We start from the raw sequence: 17,360 nt of genomic DNA, 5'->3' as shown, positions 1-17,360 counted from the left end.
CTGATTGGCCAGATTAGGATTGATCGGGCGAACTAGCTGAAGCAGGCCCTGATCGGGCAACAGTCGTTCTTCAAAGCTGGCAGACAGAACTCTGAGGCAGCAACCAAGATAAATTACTTGATATCCGAGGCCATAGCGAGGAGAGGGAAACCATTGTCCGATGGAGAATTTGTCAAAGATTGCTTGGGAAATTGACATATGTGGCATTCCCTGACAAACAAGCAATGGTGGAGAAAATCAGTCTCTCACATCAGACAATTGCTAGACGAGTAGATGACCTATCATCAAACATTGCAGACTCACTGACGAAAAGATTGGGTGCCTGTCCGTTTTACAGCTTGGGGGTGGATGAAAGCACAGATGTGAGTGATACCGCCCAACTGGCAATCTTTGTACGAGGAGTGACCAAAGAATTCCAAATTGTTGAGGAGCTACTTGACCTATGTTCAATGAAAGGCAAAACAACAGGACAAGACATTTTCAATGAAGTGAAACGTGTCTTGTTGAAATTCAATCTGCCAGAGGACAAACTCTGTGGTCTGACAACTGATGGGGCCCCTGCTATGATCGGCAAACACAATGGATTTGTCAGTTTAATGGCAAAGTCAGTTCCCCAGAATGTCATCACGCACCACTGCATCATTCACCAGGAACAACTGTGCGCAAAGGCCTTGGAGATGACGCATGTGATGGAAAAGGTTGTTTCTACAGTGAATTTCATAAGGGCAAAAGGTCTCAACCATAGACAGTTCCAAGCATTTCTTGCGGAGATGGGAGCAGACCATGATGATGTGATCTACTTTTGCCAAGTTCGTTGGCTTAGCAGGGCAGCCACACTATCCAGATTCTGGTCACTGCTTAATGAAATTAAAACATTCATGACGAACAAAGGGAAAGATGTCACCTTCTTGGACGATGCGAGCTGGTTGAATGACTTGGCATTCCTTGTTGACATAACAAAATATCTTTCAGACCTGAATATAAAACTGCAAGGGAAGGAACAGTTTGTGAACAAGCTGTATGAGCACATCCAATCCTTTGTTCATAAGCTGGAATTGTTTCAGAAACAGCTGAATGAAAAAATTGCTACTCATTTCACAGTACTGATGACCAGATCTGCTCACAGCATCAACCATGACAAGTATTCGGCACTGGTTGGGAATCTTTTGAATGAATTTAAAAACCGATTTTCAGATTTCAGGGAGCACAGTGATGAGCTGAAGATTTTTGCAGATCCGTTTGGTACTAATGTCACCAATGCTCCTGACATGTTTCAAATGGAATTAATTGACATGCAAAGTAATGGTGACCTCAAGAGAGCCTTTTCTGAACATACCCTACATACATTTTATAGTAAATACATTACATGGGACTCTTTCCCAAATCTGTCTAATCATGCACTTCGGTTCATTGCACTTTTTGGCAGCACATATTGCTGTGAACAGCTTTTCTCAAGATTGAAGAGCATAAAAACTAAATCAAGATCACTTTTGACAGATGGACACCTATCTGGAATACTCCGCATTGCCACATCAAGTGTGCCAGCGGATATTGAGCATTTGTGCAAGCAAAAACAATGCCAAGTGTCACACTGAAAATATGTTCAGTGTTAGAATTATTCTTAACTGTGCTGAATGCTTTACAAGTTGCAACTTTACAGGTGACTAATCATGCAATAAAAAAAGTCCTTCATACTTTTAGATTGGGCTCGCATCGCGTTTCTTCAATTGGGTTCACCTTTGGATGATCAATTTTTAACAGTTTATCTTTTGAATGGGATTATGCTTCTTTCATTACCACAGAAGTAATGAACGTTTATTACAGAGATAAGCTGCCATATGTATTGGGCACACTGCACATGCTCAGGCAGCATCAATCATGCTTTGTACAGGACAATGCTGTCCTAAATTTGGAAAAACTAGCATAGACATGTTTCTACAGAGGCATATTTTGGCCACAACCAGCATGCCAATGTGTTACATCAGTGACAGTGCTGTCTTACACTGAGGACACATTGATCATTAAAATGTGATGTTCTACAATGTTCTTGTCTGCTGTTGGTTGGTGACATGGAATGTACATGTTCCCCTTTAGAACTGATTGTAAACTTATGGCTTTTTGGTCACTTTTCCTGCTGTAAAATGCACCATTTCATCCCCATATTTGGAAAAAAATCTTGGGGGGGAACCCCCCTAAACCCTCCCTAGATCGTTATATCTCCCTCGCTACGCTCGGTCGCCCCCACCGTTTCAGTAGAATATCACAAACTGGTGGAAGAAATCACAACAAACTAACCTTTGATCACTGTCCCTGACACATCGTTGGGACTGCATGGCTATCACTGCCTGTGATGCAATTGTGTCAAAGGTCACACACCATCGATTTTGAATATACTGCTTTGGGTGAGGGTGTTGACTTTTGGCTCGCCGGCCATCCGGCCCTCCGGGTGACAAAAAGTTCATGCTTCGGCCCCACATTCAAAAAGGTTGGACAAGCCTGCTCTAAACCATTGACTTTGGCCCAGGCTTATTGAATTGAATTGCTGGTTGTAGTGAATTGAAACCCTTTGCTCTGCCTATGAAACTATTTGCACTGTTGATTCTTATAACCTTGTCTTCTTACCCCTTTTTAAAGTATCTGAAGTCCCATTTTGCTCCTACTTCAGGGGAGCTGAACTTGTTCAGAAACTGATTGGTTGTGTATTTTAGTATATTAGATTGTGATATTGAGTTGCTCTTACTAGTGGAATGTTTTCCAAATGACTGTGTAAATAAATGTATATTCTTTTACCAAGAAACCTTGAGTAAGTGTTTGTTTGAATCACTGTATTTGTTGGTCCTTTGTGTAACCTGTTCTACTGCTGACTTTACTCTTGAGATAAGTCTGGCTGTTCAGCCACTGCTACCACAATACTGTGTAGTACAGGATTGTACCAAAGGTGGATTTTGTACTGACACTTGCAGTCTTAATTATGTGTAGTGTTCCCAAAGGGTACTGCATATGATTCTCCCTAACAGTGCCTGCAACGCTAGTTCCCTTTCACTCCCGTGATTGGGAACCAGCGCTGCAGGGTCCTTTCCTTTTTTTAAAATGTTTTCTTTCTTTGGGTCAGCTGCGAGGGTATCCCCCGCAACCCCTGCTCACTGTACTGTATAGTATAGTGAGCAGGGGGTTGCCGGGAACACCGCTGCAGCCTTTTCTTTTTTGGGACAGCTGCAGGGGTGTCACCCGCAACCCCTGCTCACTGTACTGTATAGTATAGCGAGGGGGGAGTTGCAGGGGACACCCCCGCAGCTGTTGCAGTCCTTTTTTGGGGGGGACTGCGGAACAGCTCTGGGGGACACCTCTGCAACCACCGCTCACAGTAAAGTAAGCAGGGCTTGGGGGGACACCCTCATAGCCCCCATATCCCTAGACCGAATTGAAAAGATGCACCCAACCAAAAGTATAACTTTTAGAAGGTAGAACATTTGATATTACCTTATTTCAGACTTTTGGTTGGGAAGGTCGTTTCAACTTAGTCTTTTTGGACAAAACCCTTAACGCTCGGGCCCAGTGGTAGATTTTGTCTCTATATCAAAAGATTGTTACCTCTGGCCCAACACTGTGTATTCTGAGGCAAACTTCGTCCTACAAGACAAAGCCCAAACCGGCCAACTCTCTTTTAATTTTTTAGGAAAACTGAGAATTTACAGTGAATTTATACTAAGAGATTTTTAAATAGATATGGATTCATTGGTATTAAGCCCGACGAACGTCAAAGAAGCGCTATACGAACAGGACTGCAAGGAAAGCACTGACACAATGGATACAATGTGTAAACCCTATATTGAACATTTTGGGGTCAGAGAAACTCCTAATCTGCCCTATAACTAAGATGGGAGTAGTCTTGACCATTAAACGATAAACAAAACAGTCTTAGTGACATCAGTCAAATCAAAATGGCCTATGCTACAACCTAATGCCTGCCCTATCTCTTATACAAAAAGTGTAAAAGAAGAAATGTATGCAAAAGAAAAAATCAGTGTTCAAAAGAATAAAGGTAGTTGAACCAGCTCTCCTCCTCACGTTACACCTCACTGAGTAAGGCTGTCCCTGTAGACAGGGTGACGCACTCTGGCTTGGTTTCTAACACTATAAGCAGTTCCAAACCGTGGATTGAGGTCTGCCTGGCCTTCTATGTTAAAGTATTTTTCTTGACTTTCCAAAATTGTATTTCCAACGTAAAGTTCACAAAGGTCCCCCTCTGCCGGGCTCAGACCTTACAGCACACAGTTCACAAAGGTCCCCCTCTGCTGTGCTCAAACCTTACAGCACACCGTTCATGAAGGTCCCCCTCTGTTCCCCAAGTTTACTGTACTTCAGGTCTCCCTCAATCGGGCTCGAACCCCTTTCAAAGACTTTCAAATGTGCGTAGTGCTTTTGCCAGACCACGGCAGGACCACTTCGACTCAAAGGTCACGGTTACTTCATCTAATTTACTTTCGCTGTCTGTTTGTTTTATAACTTCAAAGCAATTTACCTTTCACAGAGACTTTCCAATGGGCGACTTCCTTTTGCCGGACCACTCTGTTATTTAGTATAGCTGATCTCATAGCTGCTGTTTACTTCAAAGTTCATTCACAGGTTTGCCTTTCTTCACGTCTCATCCACATGCGTACAGCCTTCACTTGTGATATAATGTTGGTACTTCATTCGCTTTAACACACATAGGTCTTTCAGGTCACTTGCCAGCTCACTGGCTCTGTGCGCATCTTTCTTGTTTTGCTTTTTTTCAATTCACGAGTCAAGGTTAGTACCACAGACCTGGCCTCACCTCCCTGACTCTGCCGTTCACCTGGGAGGGTCACTGGCATCCTTGGAACACAATGCAATCTACAACTATGAGATCTGGCCTTCTCTATTTGTATTTCATGGTCTCTCGGAGGCAACAGCCTCCAGTAGGGAACCCTTGGGGTTTTCGGCCCACTGCTCTCGTCCATTGGCCCTTTGCTCTGTTCCAGTCGGTGTGCCCTAGTCCGAGACGTTGCGCTTGTGCTCATGTTCTGCCTTGTTCAGAATGTGTCTTTAGGTGTTGCCTCTCATTAGTGTGAGTAGAGATAACTGGTGAAGGGTGTATGCACTTAGGTTAAAGTGCCTGACTGTGCCTGACCCGTTTAATGGGGTATGTCCAGTATGATGTGAGAGAGTTACACTGGTTGCTCTCAGTCATACTCTTATATACTCCACCCAGTGTTTGTAAAAAAAGGGAGGGAGAGTTGGGACTTTGGAAACTCCTATAAAATAGGAATGGGTAGATGAACAAAAAAGGGGGGAATACTGCATCTCAACATCGGCTGCCTCAATCCCACTCCCCAAAGACCCCTCACCCAGGTGATCCTCCCACACTGGTTCACCCCCACAAACTGGATCCAAAAGTGATGGCCATGTCCTGGCTACCTGGACGACAAGTGCCCGAGAACTAGCAGGTGAGCCACCCTTTGGTTTCTCACACTACCCATATCGCCAGCATCTTTCCCATGAGTAGAAACCTAAGGACAAGATTGCACCTTATTTAGTATTGTTTCCAAACTTCAAATCCGATAGATGCTTGTTTATGGATTGCCCAACCTCCACTTCAAAAGAGTATCATACTTTTAAAAAGTATTAGGTGTACTTAGTTGGTTGGACGTGAAGGAACACTGGAAACATATATCCTGTTTTGGCTTCTGAAGGTAAAGCTGTGGCAACTTTTATAAAATTATGGGGACTTGCCAATTGTCACAGTAAAAGGCTTCCTACTTGTTGAACTTTGTATTTGCAGTGTCTGTCTTTATTCTATAGTTGTAAATGGTTTGAATAAACCACATAAAATGAAATAAAAATTCTGCAATGCTAATATGTTAGGGAATGTGTGCATTTTGTGCACTCGGTACACCTTGGCTTGATTTGAAAGATTTGCACCTGAGAAGAAATCGTTGGCCTTCCTTTGGTAAAGTTGCACTTTCCAGAGCTCTCAGCCTGAGGTGAAGGAGCCATCCAAGGCTACTCCCAGGGCACACTGTGGGGACCCTTTGCTGTGGCCAAGGGCCTGCCACTTTGCACCAGAATCTCCTAAAGATGGGAGAGCAAACCCTGAAAAGAACCCTCCTGTCCTAGAGTCTCTGAGTGAGACTCACAGCAGCCAGAGGATTATGCTAGCTGCAGTGAACTAGTCGCTCAATGTTCACTGCACCTTGAACAAGAGGGAAGCCACAGGGGCTGGTTTTTCACTACTCACCCAATTCGATCTCTTTGCTTGCACTTCAACCTGCTCAACACTACATCATACCCTAGATGTGCCTGTCCCTTGCTAGGCCAGAAGCTGCTGCTCAACAATGGCAGTACCCAACCTGAATCACTAGCGAGCACACACGCTCACTCTGACTAGGGGTACAGCATGGCTCGGCCCATCTGACCTCGAACAGCCACCTCACCATCCTGCACATGGACGCACCCAACAGCACCACCTCTGAAAACCGTCGCCCGCCAACTGGAACCTTTGGTGCGTCACACATTGACCCCTTCCAGAAGCAACCGGGCTCACTGCAAAGATCCTGGGTCCGCCCCACCTGCCTAGCTGACAGCCCTTTCAACCACACAGAGCAACCGCATTCACCCCTAGTCGGCCCCACACAATCCACCATGCCTGAACTAAGCCTGATCCGCTCGCATCTACTTTAGACACCAAGCTCGAAATTCGTCAACCAACCGATAACCGACACCAAGTACTGTCCACCCCAAACTGCCCCCTTCAGTCCGCCGAGACTCTAGAGACTAGTTAGGTTACCTGTTGGCGAACTGGAACCTTGTTAATATATCGCCTGGAGTAAAAAATCATGCCACTTCATTGGTCTGCAGACTAGGGTGTCTGTAGAAGATGATTCAAGCTTAAGAGATTTCGGAACTCCTGATGTCTGAATATCAAGGTGTAGACCATCCTTAGAAATATCCACTTACTTGGGCAGTTTCCTTCGAAGATCCCTTATCGATAGGTTTCAGAGAACCCCTTTTTAGTTCCAATAGGCATAGGTTCAACCCCTTCCTTACTGATACATACTAAGTGCAGGTTTGTTACAACCATTCTAAGTGTGTAATTGCTCAGCCTAATAGTGGAGAGGTCTCTCACATGCAAAGAAACATTACTGAATTTAAAGTGTAACATTTGACATCAGTTACAACTCTGAACAAGAACAGATAGTCAGGCTAAGGCAAACTCAAATCAAGAAGCGCTTCTCAGAAAATTCAGTCTAATCATTAACTGTAGGTATGTCTGGAATGAATGCCTTTCCTTAATTTAAACATTACAAAAAATATGGTGTCACATGAGGATCAATGGAAACACCTCACTTTAGTATATATACCAGGAGAACCATTAATCTAACCCCTCTCCTACAATGAGCCAATCCAATGTCAATGGTGTCAACAGTGTCCTGTGCTTTACATTTTGTCTTCTGTCTGTGTGTGCACCCTGATGCCTGCAGGCTCTGGCCCTTTACAAATAAATATATAAATAAAATAAATACATAAATCATTTATTAAACAGGTATTCATCAAATACCACGTTGAAGCATAGACAAATACTCATAATATATCGTAGAAAATATTTTGATTATTAAACATACTCAAATGTATATGTATACATCATCTCACCTGACTCGTATGTCCATTCGTCCACAAAACACACTAACAAACACCCCCAATTGTAAACATAATCACACATATAAAGTTCTAGTGCTACAATGCCCTCAATGAGGGGTAATGTGAATAGTTCCTTAAATCATCAAATCTAAAAAGTAAACAATATCGGCCGACTCGTATCTTGAGTGAAGCATAATCACATCAAGGCATAGAATAGTCTCCTTAAGACATATACTGGTCTACTAGCAGAGTCCAAGATTGTCCTTTTTAAATTCCAAATTCCATCTGTAGATGGCCTTCCTGTGCTAGTTTCGACTTCAGAGTGAATCAATTACTATTTTCTTCGGTCTTCATCAGTACCATGTCAGTTATAATTAATCTTTCATCACAAACAACAACAAAACCCATGTCAATGTAAATAAACCATAAAAATGCTCCATGTCTGAGAACAGCTCATGTAAGGCGGTAAGGGTCACATACCTCTGCAAATGAATCCTGAGGTTTATTCCCACAGACTGTGAATTAAATCACTGCTAAGTATTTTATTCAAGTAATATACATGGCCTGGAAAATGTAACAACATGCATCATGCTCAATGTAAATGTGTCTTTGAACATACACTCAAACATAGTGTCGTTGAAATCATGCCTCGTTACCTTAGAATCTTTGTGTTGATATGAATCCTAGAAATCACAGAAGTATAATTCAGATTTTCAACACATTTGTTCCCGAAAGTCATAATTCTATTAAGGACACAGAGGTGAAGGATTATGCTTCTCTTTCCCTTTTTCTACTTCAGCAGCAACGCACAACCAATAATATATACGATAACAAAGCTAAAAAAATAAACTAACGATTGAATTAGAGTCTTTTGTAGTGCAGATATTATTGGTCTGCAAATTGACCACATGACAAACTTAACAAATCAGTACAGTCCTTGTGCATGACCACACTGTCTCTACTCCTCCACTTCCTCCTTCTTTGCTCGGTCGAAATTGCGTCCACTGATATTCACCATCTCGTTGTGTACCTGAAAAACCTTCCTCAATTCCCTGTTTGTTTGGTATCCACCACCAAACCTATTAGAAAAACCAAATATAACCGCAAGTCGAAGGAGGGTGGGATACTCATAAAACAATCACAGTTTCCATGTGCTATAGCTTTATGCACATAAAACATGTAACAATTGTGTCATATTCATCATCAGATCCACTTGAGCATTTATAAGAAACTCTAAATCAGTTCAATACATATTCATCAGATTCATTGATATTATGATTGACAGGGTGGGATGATCCTTTGCCTCCGTGTCTTTAATAGAAGTATGGCTTTCTGGAACAAATGTGCTGAAAATCTGCATTCTATGTCAAGCCCGGAGGCTCGGATTGTGCTTGTTCAAAGCTTACTCACCACTAACGATGCCATACTCTCTGTTGATTTAAAATAAAATGTCTTAAAAGTCGATTCATTCGACCAATCTGCTGATCTCAGAATGTCTTCCACTCTGACTCCTATTAAATGCTTTGATAGCCATTGCTCCCATCGCTGAGTGAGCACCATACTTTACTACATCAATGCCTGCTTGATCCATCACCCATCTAAGCCATCTGGCTATTGTCGCTGGTGTTATGCCTTGAATGGTTTATAGATCGCTATTGATAACTGTGATACTCGTAGTGGTCTCACTTCCCTCATCATCTCCTCATATGCTGACAAACCTCTGACCGGGCATAATTTAGGTTGCCCCGGAAAAGAATCATATGATATGGATTTCAAACCTGTCTTAGTCTTCCTCGGTATGAGGAAGGTCACTCTGTTTGGTGATATAATATTCCTATTTCTAGAAGGTAGAGCCATGAAAGTGTACTCTAACCAGGCCAACGCTCCCCTGACCACCATATGCTGTGGAGTCCCACAAGGGTCATGCACCTCACCAACCCTCTACAACCTCTTCACTAAACAGAGTTTTAGTTAAGGGGTTTAATTACTGGACTCTCTCGGCATAGCCTACACAAACTATACCAATGACACACAAGTCCTCCTCCCCCTCACTGGAGATTACAGCCAGGACTCAGAAGCGCTACTCAACATCTATACAAAGATACAAACATGGATGGCTATCAATGGTCTCTGCCTTAACGGCAACAAAACAGAGATCATGATCCTGGCACCCATCGAAATTCTATCCAAGCTCAGCCAAGACTACTCACACATGTCCATTGACAACATTAACATACCTGTCTCCACTGCCGTGAAGACTGTAGGAGTCTATCTAAATGCTACACTCTCTATGACGAGATAAGTCAGCGCCAACTCCTCCTCATCCAGACTGACCACTAAACATATCTACGTACCCTACCTTACCACTCCCAACTGCCTCTCCATCGCTAGAGCCACCATAGGAGCCAGACTTGATTATTGTAACGCCCTCTTGGCCGGCACATCATAAACTCCAAATAGTGCAAAACAATGCGCTGTGTGCTGCTCTACACATCCCCAAATTTGACCATGTATTGCAGGCCCAATGAAATGCCCACTGGCTCCCAGTCAAGGAAAGAATCAATTTCAAAATACTCACCCTCACACACAAATGCATTAATCATACTGCTCCTTCCTACTTATCAGAAACCATAACCAGGAAATCTTCCCTCCGGCCTATAAGAAGTCACCATGCTAACCAACTCCAAGTTCCTACCATAAGAAGAGCTAAAGCTGGAGTATTTGGCTTCCCACACATAGTACCCAAGCTCTGGAACGACCTCCCCAACTCTCTCAGAGCCGAACTCTCTCTGTACTCCTTTCGTAAATCCCTCAAATCTACTATCTTTACATAATCTTCCCCCGCCTTCCCCCTCTGACATGAACTGTACCTTAATGCTCTATGCATGCACTGTTAGCTTATGTATCTAAAATTTCTAGTGTAAATCAAAATGACTTGTAAATCATTATCTTCCTTATTTTTGTAACTTCAACCTTGTAATTTTTGTAACTTCAACCTTGTATCAACCTTTCTTTTTTGTAACCAGACAATTTGTTCTATATCTAACAGTGCCACGATGCCCACAGGCTGATTGTGCCCTTTAAAAATACGAATAAATAAATAAAATAAATAAAATATTGATCTCCAGCTTTCTAATGTCTGACTATCTTTTACATGGCAGTTGACATAGGAGCATGGATAGTTTCCCTTAAATGGCCTTCCTGGATAAATCCTGCTTATCCAGCCATGATAGAAAAAGTTTCAGTACTGTGGCCACATCCCATAATTGAGTTTATTTCTCTCTAGGTGGTCTAGACTTCTTTACTACACTTAATAGTGTGCAAATAAGGGGGTGTTCTCCTACTGCGATCCCTTCGATCCTGCAGTGCCCTTGCCCTGCTGATATCGCGGACCAGGCCGTGTTGATAGTTCTATATGCTTTCCCTTGAGCTGCCATCTGTGCTAGGAAATTGGCCACATGAACTACATCTGTTTCATCGGGATGAATGTCACTCTCCATACACAAGATACTCCCCTCGCCCATGCTGATTTGTGAGCTTTGTGTGTTCCTGGGGCCCAGGATTCATTATTGATGATTTCAGACTCATTCGATAATCCTTGCCTAACCCAAGATCTCCTGAAATCACCCATGCGATTAGACTGAGTTTGCCTAACCTTATTAAAAGATGACTGAGGCCTCTGGTGTCCTGTACAATGCGAAGAGAATGCATCATCCATGATTGGAGAAAGGCATCGGTCGCATTCACCTCTGGGTCTGGTCTCCAGCTGAAGAACCAAGGTAGTTACTTGTTCAATCTCGATGCAAATAGGTCAACCTGACATGGCCCCCATTGAGTCATCAGTTCTTGGAACGGTGTCCAGTCAAAGTTTCGACTCAAAAGGTTCGAATGACAAAAGGGTCGAGTCAATTTGACCGAAAACAAAAAGATCAAATGTTTTTTAAAATTTATATTTTTTTTGTTTGTTGCTTTAATTGGGGTTTGGGGGGACCCTTTTTTTCGGTTGAATTGACTTGACCCTTTTGTCATTCTACCCTTTTCAGTCAAAACTTTGACCTATAACCCTTGGAACACCTCCTCCTCCAGCTTCCAATAGCTGGCGTCCCTGAGGTATCTGGAGTTCCAGTCGGCCACCTTGTTCTGAACGCCCGGTAAATACTCTGCCGTCACTGATACTTTCCTCTAAAAACAGACAGAGTTCCCAGAATTATTTCGCCAATTCTGCCAATAATTTGGATCTCGTCCCTGCCAGTCTGTTTATGTACCTAACTGCCCAGACATTGTCCATCTTGAGTAAAACACAACATTGTGCCTTCTCTTGAATCCAGCATTTCACTGCGAAATACCCTGCCAGTAACTCTAGACAGTTGATGTGGAGAGTTGTCTCCTGGTCCGCCCACCTGCCCCCTGTCGACAGGTTCCCACATCGGGCTCCCCAGCCCCATCTGCTGGCGTCGGATTCAATGATCAGGTCCAGAGATGAGCCAAATATGGCTCTCCCATTCCATGCATCAATGTGGTGTAGCCATCATTCTAATTCTTCCCTTACTTTGTGGGAAATTATAACGTTTGTTTCTTAGGATGTGCCCCATCTGAGGCATCTGATCTTTAATCTCAGTAGCGCTCTGTAATGGAGTGGCCCTGGGAATATAGGCTGTATCGTTGATGCTAGTCTTCCCACTAACCTTGCAATGTCTCTCTGCGACATCTCTCTTCTCGCTAGAGTGTGTCTTATCTGTTTCTTGATATTGTTCACCTTGGTAATGGGTAGGCTGAGGGATCCCTGTGTTGAGTCCACTATAAACCCAGAAACTCCATTGTCTGTTCTGGCAATATTCTGGATTTCTCCTAATTTATTAGAAAGCCCAGATCCTGCAATAATTCTACCATTTGAAGTGTCTCTCTGTCTTGACACATCAAGCATATATTGTCTAGGTATATTATGAGTCTTATTCCCTGAATGCTGATGTGAGTCCCCACTGGCTTCCTTATATTGATATTGCTGAAGTACCAGTCCGAAGGGAAGGCATCGTAATTCCCATGTCGACTCCTTCTAGATAAATCTTAGGAATTTGCAGTCTTCCGTTGCTATGGGTATAGTTAGGTATGTGACTTTTAGATCTATTCTGGCAAGCCAATCTCCTTGAATTAATGTCTCTCTTAACAAGTGTATCCCCTCCATTTTGAAGTGTCTGTACGCGACAAATTTTTTCAAACCCTTCAGATTTATAATTGGTCTTACCTTGTGTTTCCGTTTCACAAGTAACATGTTGCTTATGAAACCTCTTGAGGAATCTGTTACCTGTCTTATGACATTTTTGCATTCCAGCCCTCTCAGTTCTTCCTCTAATAATATTCTGTCTTCTTTGTTTAGATCTAAACCCGTGGAGGGTTCCTCTGGTGTGGTATCTTGTGAAAGTCTATGTGAAAACTTTGCACATTCTCTAGTATCCATGCATCTCCAGATGTAACGTACCAATTTTGTTATAAATTCTGCTAGCCTCCCCCCTACTGCTGGGGTAACTAAGTGCAGGCTGTTCACTCTCACCTGTGGAGTTTTGTTGCCACTCTCCGTGCCGCCAGCCTCTTCCACTTCCTCTGCCCCTTGAGGGGAAGAAATGGGTATGCCTTCAGTTCTCTTGGTCTCGCCACTGCATACTATCATTGTAGGATCTATTGAATGGAAATTGGCCAGCACAGCAACCCCTGCCTCTGTTGGCCCTCCCAAAAAGCTGTCTTCCAAACACTCTCTTGAGTGATGCTTGCGCTTTATCCAGCGCTGCATAAGAGTTTGCGAACTTTGTTAGTACCTTGATAAGGAATCTCCGAAGAGCTTCCGCTTTGCTGTCGATGCTGAATCTGATGAAGCTAGTTCGCTTCGTTTTGGATCTATCTTCACTAGAAGTGATCTTTTTCTTTCTGCAGTAATCACATGATTTGCATTACCTAGCATGCAGATTGCTCTCTGGGTCCACCCGATCAAAATCATTGGGGCCACCGGTTCACCCTTCTCTCTGGCTTCTTCACCTATTTGCAATATCTTGGTTAGTAGTCCCACCATGTCCAGCATCTTGTCCTGGAATGATGCCAGGTCCTATCCGGGCCTTTCCTTTCATCTTTGATATATTTTCTCATGAAAGTGATCATCTTCTCATCAATCGCGGGTGTCTCAAAGGCACCCTCCTGGAGGTGAGGTCTCGGGCATTCTGCCCTCATCTTACTCCTAGCCTCTTTTGCTAGGGGCGCTCTCACGTGTTTTCTCAGATAGTCCGCTATCTTATTTAGTGGCTTGCATTCGGAAGAACAGGGGTGGATCAGTGCTTCTGGGTCAAAGTCGTCCCCAGCACCGTCCTCCTCCGTCTCTTCTTTCTTCTTTTTCTTTGGCGCTTTACGGCCTTCTTCGTCTGAGAATGATATTGAGTGTACCTCCTCTGAATAGTCATCTGAGGATCAGAGGATTTATCTTGCCACCTGCTAGGCCCCACCTTGGATCTCACTCTCCTTCTCTTACCACTTCTTAGGTGGTGTGCCCTGGTTGTATGAGCTTCACCTGCCCTGCGGGCTGTCTTTATGCACACTTTCATTCTCCCCTGTGCTTTCAGCCCTTTAATCTCCTCAACATCCTGTGAGAACTTGAGCCAATCCTCCATCAGGGCTATATATATATATATATGTATATATATATATATATATTCGGATAAATCACCTGGCTTTAATCTTTGTTAAACGGACGTTATGGTTAAGTTGTACTAATGAAAACCTATGAAATTCAATGAAATAACTTTGTTAAAGGGACGTTATTGTTAAGTTGCACTAATAAAAACCTATGAAATTCAGTATAAAAACGTTGTTAAAAGGATGTTATGGTTACAAGTAAAATGGAAAACCCCCTGAAATTCACCAGTTATGGTAAGCTAAGCAACCATAACTCGCGCCACCACCGTGCACTGCTAAGACTAACAGCCAGGACATCAAAGATGACATCACAAATATCAGTGGTTTGGGCTGTAGGCGTGAAAGAAAAAAAATACATTTTGGGACCCCCCTATAACTTTGCCCCCCTTGACCAAACTTCACCAAACCTTGCAAAAAGATTCAGAGTGGGCCATATAATTTTTTTTGCAAAGTTTGGTGAGGATTCGTCCAGTAGGAGCAAAGTTATAAGCCACCAAAAAAGTGCTATTCTTATGGGTTTAGCAATTTAACCATAACTACATGGCAGCTACCGCAGGCCATGTAATATAATCACAGGTTTTACCTGGGACTGTGCCCGTCAATATGAGCGCTGTGGTACCTCTCTGTGGCATGTATGTGTGCTGCGTTCGCTAATCGCGGGTCGCAATCTCATGGAATGTTGCACTCGGAAGTATCAAGCAGATTATATCCTTTGAAGTATCCGATGATGTTATATATATATGGGGATGCTCACGGGGCAATCTATTCACAGCGTTTATACTATAGTAATGGTCAGTGGAAGGCAGGGAGTGCCGGAACTACATGGTCCCGTCACGCTCCCTCTTCCATGGCTGTACTGCCCTCTGTGGGTCTCCCTTAATGGTTGCGGTCGCCAGAGCACCAGCCCTGTCGCAACCGCAACCTCAATCACCTGAAAATGCAGATAAACTCTGCCAAATCCTCGATGCTGTGCGCACGCGTGTGTGCAAGTCTGGCCCTATGTCCACACAATTCATTAGAACATCACAAACGACATTCATAAGAATAAGAATAAGGCAAAAGCACTTAACTCGCTGCCGAGCAGCAAACAAAGAGGAAGTGGAGGGCAAGAAACTGTGGTCAGTTTGAAGACCAATAATATCTGGACTACCAAAGATTGTAGTTGAATGGTTATTGTAGTTTGTGAGCTTCGTTATCATATATATTATTGGTTGTACTATGCTGCTGAAGTAGTAAAATGAAATGAAAAGCATAATCCGAGCCTCTAGTATTGACATATAATTAACATACACATACATACACTGGGCCTTTGTTCCCAATTCCATGTGCTGTAAAATAAAAACAAAGGCTGTTTTAAAACTCCATCTTTATACCTAAAAAGCACATCACTCCCTGTCAGTGAGCACTATCTTACATATGTAATCACATTACTCATAAGGCATTTCCATCCAAATACTGAGTTTTTATCAACAAGTTCACAAAAAAACAGAGCTTTATTCAAACTCTATTTTCATCATACATGCATCCACAAGCATACAACTTCCTGAGGGAGCATGCTTATCTCTGCGCTGATTTGTTATAGAGCAACCCTGAGCCTGTGTGCTCCACTGCCTGTCTCACGCGGACAATGCTAACTTATTGGAGGCACACAGCGTTTTGATAATGATCACAGAGCATCACAAGTTCATGCCCACGTCATTATGTTGGGTCGTCAACCCAAGCCAATGCCTGCAACACGTTTTGTGTAGGAGTGTCAATGAAATAAACAACAGAGTTTGGTCTTGCCGCCATAAAAAGCCCCTCTCAAATGATGCACCGCCACCAAGGAAATTGATGAAGGCTGAAACTCCAATCGCCGCCTGATTTAATTCAAAAGTTCACCATCAACATATACACGTTAATGAAGTATATAAAAACGGGCTCATGTTGAAATATGTAGAAACAATACATGGTACTCATCCCAGATTTTATATATATCTCATAATGGACCGACAGTGGAAATTTGACAGGCCTAATTCAGGCCACTCATCCAGTAAATTCAATCCATCTATATAACTCTTCAGATAGTATATCCAACCTGGCTTTGACTGCTTCTGTATTGTAATTCACCAGTTTTTCTAATGCCCACCATACAATGTCATCTGTTCTATTTCCTACAGACAAGAAATGCTCAACAAATAGTGTTCTGCGGGTTTATTTTCTAATGCGTGAGTGATGCTCCATAATGAGAATTTTAACCAGTCTACTTGTCTTGCCCACATACAAATTTGTACTGTTACACATAGTGTCAGTCTGTAACGTCCATGTTCTGGATTTTACCGAAAAATGCTTGATTTGAGTAGTATATTTGCACACATTACATCCCCTTCAAGGGAAACGGCCTTGAACTGGGTGCATGCCCCACAACTGACTAATAGTCGCAGGACATAAGTTCGCCTTCTGTTCTCCTTCGTCAGAAATTGTTTAAAGTTCTTTCCTCTCGTGAAGGCAAATAGAGGAGGAGGAGGAGGAACTACATTGTGGATTTGTAACAAATATACATTTTTAAGGATAAGTCTCCTAATAGCGTTTCCAAACCTTTTTTCGGATTTGTCCTTTAGCACAATACAACACACAATCACAATCACAATTGATAAAATCACTTCAATTAGCTTAAAAATACAATAAGTCCACAGACAATAATTCCAAGGTGGATAAAGGCCATACTCATTGTGGAAAAAATAAAATAATTTAAATAAACATTGTTAAAATTTAACTTAGTCATTGAGAGGAGAGGAAAGCTTGCAGCCTCAAAAGGTGCATTTAAAACACGTAAAAAAGTTAATTGAACTACATGGGGGCAGGCACAGATTGCAGCCTCAAGGGTAGCCTATGGTTGAGGTAAGTTAATGCCCAACAACTTTCTTAATAGAAGCCAGGCACGATGAACATACCTGGCAGAGGCTTTCCACTCCATCGTATTAATGAGGAACTGCATTGATTCCCTCGTGCTTCTCAACCCTATGCCAAGTAAAAGAGGTCATAAA

General features: G+C 42.8%; 1 protein-coding gene across 1 annotated transcript; it reads left to right on the top strand.

The window, feature by feature from the left end:
- Nucleotides 1-224: 224 nt before the first annotated feature.
- LOC138568834 (general transcription factor II-I repeat domain-containing protein 2A-like) lies at nt 225-1,595 on the top strand. The gene has a single exon (XM_069646605.1). The coding sequence runs from the start codon at nt 225-227 to the stop codon at nt 1,593-1,595; it is 1,371 nt and encodes a 456-aa protein (XP_069502706.1).
- The last annotated feature ends 15,765 nt before the right edge of the window (nt 1,596-17,360 follow it).

This window comes from Ambystoma mexicanum, chromosome 2q (genome assembly GCF_040938575.1).
Source record: "Ambystoma mexicanum isolate Mex_15411 chromosome 2q, UKY_AmexF1_1, whole genome shotgun sequence".
Classification (NCBI taxonomy): domain Eukaryota; kingdom Metazoa; phylum Chordata; class Amphibia; order Caudata; family Ambystomatidae; genus Ambystoma; species Ambystoma mexicanum.
The sequence above is the reverse complement of the archived record's forward strand: the minus strand, read 5'-3'. Positions and strand labels throughout refer to the sequence as shown.

Coding starts and splice junctions, on each gene's coding strand:
- LOC138568834 (XM_069646605.1), top strand. CDS start 225: ATGGTGGAGAAAATCAGTCTCTCACATCAGACAATTGCTAGACGAGTA.